The sequence below is a fragment of the Gadus morhua genome, chromosome 3 (assembly GCF_902167405.1).
Source record: "Gadus morhua chromosome 3, gadMor3.0, whole genome shotgun sequence".
NCBI classification, from domain to species: domain Eukaryota; kingdom Metazoa; phylum Chordata; class Actinopteri; order Gadiformes; family Gadidae; genus Gadus; species Gadus morhua.
This window is the reverse complement of record NC_044050.1, coordinates 19,842,230-19,847,606: the sequence shown is the minus strand read 5'-3', so window position 1 is coordinate 19,847,606 and position 5,377 is coordinate 19,842,230. Positions and strand designations below refer to the sequence as shown.

At 47.6% G+C, this 5,377-nt stretch overlaps 1 protein-coding gene across 1 annotated transcript in view; it reads right to left on the bottom strand.

The window, feature by feature from the left end:
- The window catches only part of grin2ab (glutamate receptor, ionotropic, N-methyl D-aspartate 2A, b), a 78,916-nt gene extending 73,539 nt beyond the window's left edge, over nucleotides 1-5,377 (bottom strand). Inside the window, 2 exon segments of the mRNA XM_030352494.1 lie at nucleotides 3,063-3,275; nucleotides 4,522-5,377. Coding sequence (XP_030208354.1) covers nucleotides 3,063-3,275; nucleotides 4,522-4,539 — 231 coding nt within the window. The 5' untranslated portion in view covers nucleotides 4,540-5,377.

Below are 5,377 nucleotides of genomic sequence, written 5' to 3'. Positions count from 1 at the left end.
CAGTAATGTGAATTGATCATTCATATCTTGAATGGTAAAAATCGCATTATGTCACAACATCTCTCTTGCTAACCTTTGCATATCTTATCCAAATGGGGTTGTTATTGGTTTAAATATAATGCTTCCGCCTTAGACTCTGTGAAACTATTATAAAGAGTCTTCAAGAAGGAGATAAATTCATGTGTGAATGAAGTTATTTAATTGATGACTTGCTTTGCTGAAGAGGTGCACTCTATTAGTGGGCAAATGAATAAAGGGTAAAAAGGTAATTTTTCTTTTCATAAGGTCGTTAACAAGCTCTACATATAAATAGCTTCTGGAAAAAGGAGAGTGTAGCTTTTTAATACCATTATATAATTGAAATAGTTAAAGATATTGGGGGTAATTTCGAATTGAATCTGTTTGTCTGAGTTAAACATAATTCCTCCACCTTACCTTTGATTCTAAAGCCTATGATGCACTTCGAGCAAAACGTTTAAATCAAAATAAATGCTGCTTGACAGTCATAAGCCATCTAGTCAATGACAGTAAAAATATAGATATCTGATGAAACTGGAATGTGAGGCATAGAACCGCAAATGGTTGCTTTCAGACTGCACCAATGAACCCATTTATGTTAAATGCTTTTAATGAACTAAGTCCCCTTCTGCATAGGCCTCAATGCTTCCGTGCTGAAATACAACATTCAGAGCCCAATTCAACAATTCCACTATACAAAAGGATGGCAACTTGTAGATTTGAAGTGATTGTGCATTAAAACTCATGCATCAACATGCCTGACAAGAACCCTTGAGGAGGATTTTCCAACAAATAGTCGTAATAATAAGTGCAGCAACGTTGGCAAACATACAATGTATCAATAGGGGCTGGCTGGCTCTGTTGGGTAAAGAACTGCTGGTGAAGTGGCTGTTTTCCTGTTAAGCTCTTCACTGATTAACTATAGTCTGTGCCCCGGGAACGCTATCCCCATCAAATGACTAAGCAAAGGACCATTAGAGAGTCAGAAGTACAAATTACAATAAGCCTCCAAGACCAGCCTTTCTCTCCTTCTTGATGAATAACAACTCTCCAAACCTCACACCATTCTTACTGCCTTCCGAAGATCGGTGACTACAGAGGACAGGCCCGGTCCACATACATCAGCGTGATAGGTAACCACTGCCACGGTCGTACTCACATGCTAACCCAGTCCAACGATGGCTATCCGTCATCAACACGGCCCCCCCCGGCCAAATGTTTGCCAGTGGATACACTGGGGCTGCTCCGTCTTACGCAGCGTCGGCAGTCTAACAGTTTGAACTGACTTCAGAGAGCATTTCAGACTCAAAGTCGATAGCAGCCCGCTTGTCTGATGGCATCTGTCCGCATATGTGTGTGTGTGTGTGTGTGTGTGTGTGTGTGTGTGTGTGTGTGTGTGTGTGTGTGTGTGTGTGTGTGTGTGTGTGTGTGTGTGTGTGTGTGTGTGTGTGTGTGTGTGTGAGTGTGTGTGTGTGTGTGTGTGTGTGTATATGCTTGTGTGTGTTTGTGAGTGTGCGAGAGTGTGTTTGTGTGTGTGTGTGTGTGTGTGTGTGTGTGTGTGTGTGTGTATGTGTGTGTGTGTGTGTGTGTGTGTGTGTGTGTGTGTGTGTGTGTGTGTGTGTGTGTGTGTATGCTTGTGTGTGTTTGTGTGTGTGGTGTGTGTGTGTGTGTGTGTATGTGTGTGTGTGTGTGTGTGTGTGTGTGTGTGTGTGTGTGTGTGTGTGTGTGTGTGTGTGTGTGTGCATGTGTGTGTGTGTGTGGGTGTGCATGTGTGTTTGTGTGTGGCCAGGCTTCCAGTGATCTAGGTAGGGACCTGCTTAACTATCCGATCCCTGTTATTAAGCATATAAAATGTGATTATGCATTTTTTCCTAATTTCTTTAAACAAAACTGTTCATTTACAAACCCCCATTGGAAGGCTACTTCGCCTCTGCCTTAATCTAACTAATCCTCTATGCGCCACAAAATGCAATAATATTGTTTCGACTGATTAGTCTTGGATTCATTACTTTAGTACCGAGTGGTGCATGTAACAGAGCCATACATTACTGAAATATGCCATGGTGAGATGGTATCAACTCCATTCTAATTACTTCTAATTACTTATTATCTACATCAGATTTCGCATCCCTTATCGTTCAAATACAATATTGATATCCCTAGATGTCCTACAAAAAAGGAAGGTACTTTTGCCGGCGTGTTTCCTCCATCTAACTTGTTGTCTTGTACACCTCGACACAGCCTAATTTGCATAGAAAGCCGGATCTCAGGTTTCAGGAAGGGGACGCGCTGCATGCAGGCGTTCGGGGTTGTCAGAGTCCTGGCAGGGAGGTGCTGGTGGAGTTCTGCACCTCAACATGTCTCCTTTGACTCTACGTCTCCCTTTGCCTGCCACTAGGCCTGAGTCTCGCTTCGGAATTGTTCTTATTACCCCTCGAACCACACACACACATGCCCGCATGCATGGGCGCACGCACGCACACACTCACATGCATAAGTACATGCACGCACACACACACACGCGTAAAGGTGTAGACAAACACACACATGCTCATGCACACACACACACACACACACACACACACACACACACACACACACACACACACACACACACACACACACACACACACACACACACACACACACACACACACACAGGAGTCATCTAAGTGCAGACAGTTGAAATGTGTTTCGTTGCCACAAGCCAAGTAATAATTACTCTGATAGGAAGATAGTCTATAATCCAGTCAGCTCCATGACGTCTCCTACCCTAACATTTATCTGTGTGGTCGATAGACAGACAGATAGCGAAACATAAAGATAAAGAAAGCTGGATAACGTGATCATGCGTGACCACCGCATTCATAACACTGAAACCTGTCATTCGCTATATAAATGTATCGCGCGAGAGCGTTCCCATCGGACATGTTTAATTATGCGGTGCAACAGCGCCGCTTAGAGGCTCATTAACCAGCCGCGCGACGCGCGCCTCTCCGAGCGCTTTTCCCGTAGTTCATCGTGTGCACCGGCTTACCGCTTACCTTCAGTGTCACAAAGCGTGGCTGCGGCAGGTCTGCGGTCGCGGAGGTGGAGTACCCTCGTGTGGGTCCGTACCGCGAAGCTTCCGTTTTACCGGTGAGGTACAGAGGCCCGGCGCACAGGCGACCACTGCGACGAGCCGCTCGTCTGTTGACATGTTCCCCGAGTCCTCTCACGGCGTCAGCAGAACCAGAGGAAAAGTGTTCAAATGTGATCTGGGGACAAACAACAGACATGGACATATAGGGCTAATGCTGCAGATCACATTGCAGAAGGTAGTGGATCTGTTGAATGCGTGGCCGTGTTGATATAAAAAAAAAAAAGACCTGTTTGCTCAGCGATGGGTCTGTTCCTGTGTGTCACATGGATACTATATTTATCTATTTTAACACGCTTGAAGACCAAGGCTGATATCGCATCGAACGATGGTTTTGTGTGTGTGTGTGTGTGTGTGTGTGTGTGTGTGTGTGTGTGTGTGTGTGTGTGTGTGTGTGTGTGTGTGTGTGTGTGTGTGTGTGTGTGTGTGTGCCCGCGTGTGTGTGTGTGTGTGTGTGTGTGTGTGTGTGTGTGTGCGTGCGTGTGTGTTTGTGTACGTGGGCACCTAGGAATGTGTTCGCACAGCGTAGGAGGTTGTGTGTGTGTGTGTGTGTGTGTGTGTGTGTGTGTGTGTGTGTGTGTGTGTGTGTGTGTGTGTGTGTGTGTGTGTGTGTGTGTGTGTGTGTGTGTGGGGGCTCCCGCGTGGCAGTGTGCGTTGGTACCTGCGGATGGGCGCACACGCGCATCAGTGCTTAGTTGTTTGTGCAGGTGTGTGTTTTTAAGCGCGCGTGCGTGTGTGAGTGTGTGCGTGTTTAAGAGGTGCGCACATGTGTGTGTACGTGTGTGTCAAACCTTAAACAGTAAGTTTAGTCCAAATCTAAGTGAAAGATGAAAATTGTGAGCGAGTGCGCAAGTTGGCATGTGAGGGATGTCCGCTTGTGCGTCTTGTGTGTGTGTGTGTGTGTGTGTGTGTGTGTGTGTGTGTGTGTGTGTGTGTGTGTGTGTGTGTGTGTGTGTGTGTGTGTGTGTGTGTGTGTGTGTGTGTGTGTGTGTGTGTGCGCGCGCGCGCGCGTGTATCTGTGTGCGCGCTCTGAAGAAAAATAAAACGAGATTGGAAATAGGAACCATGTTAAAAACAGCCTGTGGCTCCGTACAGAATATTCCCCTCACGCGCTCACTGCTCCCCGGTACCGGGGCTCGTGTATGTAGGGCATGCAGCAGGTTGTGTCGGGGACTGAGGGAAAGGAAGAAGACGTCTCCATGCTCCTACCGCCGCTCTACTTTAAACGAGCGCGAAGCTTTTTAGATTCCCCACATAGAGGAGACGAGGCAACTGTTTAGAAAGGACTTCATCGAATCAAACGGTTGCACGGTGTCAACGTTTTCTTCCGGCGGAGTTGATAATCTCCGCTGAGAGACACTCACCCCATTCCCGTGACACATCTCTCTAGGCGGGCAGGTAGAGATGACATTGCAGCCTGTTAATCCATTCGGGGGGCCCGCGCGGTAGGAATCTCACACACACACTAATGCACACACACACACTCACACACACACACACCCACTCGCGCGCGCACGGCCACACGACTCTTCAAATCCGTCAAATTAATCCATCAGTTATTCCTCCCAAAACACAGATAAATCCACCTGTCGGTCGGACCCTCGGACAGCGCGCTGTATTCCGTGTCGACAACCATTCAAGACAAACACCTCGTTTGGTCAGAGATTGTTGTTGAAAGCTGGGGGAAAAAAATATGTTTTTTGTCGTGGTGGATGAGTTCGATTATTATCCAAAAGGTTGATTTACAATCTCCTGCCGCCCCGCGCGTTCCGCAGTGAGGGCTCGTGGACAGGTCCGCGCGCCGCCTCCTCCTCCTCCTCCTCTTCCTCCTCCTCGCGGATTCTTGGAGACTAGAAGGGGATTCCGTCACAAATAACATGAACACACACACACATACGTATGCACTCAGTCGGTCGGGGAAGGGAAGGACCGTTTTTTTTATTTCTTTCCTACTTTCCCTGGCGTTCCACCTCGCTTGCGCCTCATAACCAAACAACTAAAAACAAGTCCGTGACGCGTAGACCTACAAGTTAGTTTCCGCGCGTCGATGCGGGAACGGTGTTTTGTCCCCCGTTATGTTAAAGGAAGTGTGTATAGTCCGGTGGCTTCACTGGGTTGAGAGATGAGCGACGGTGAAGCGCACGGGCGAAGAAGAAACAGTCTGGGGGGGTTTTACCCGCCATCCCGCCCACGCGCCGCCGTGGCAGAGGTAGGCCTACT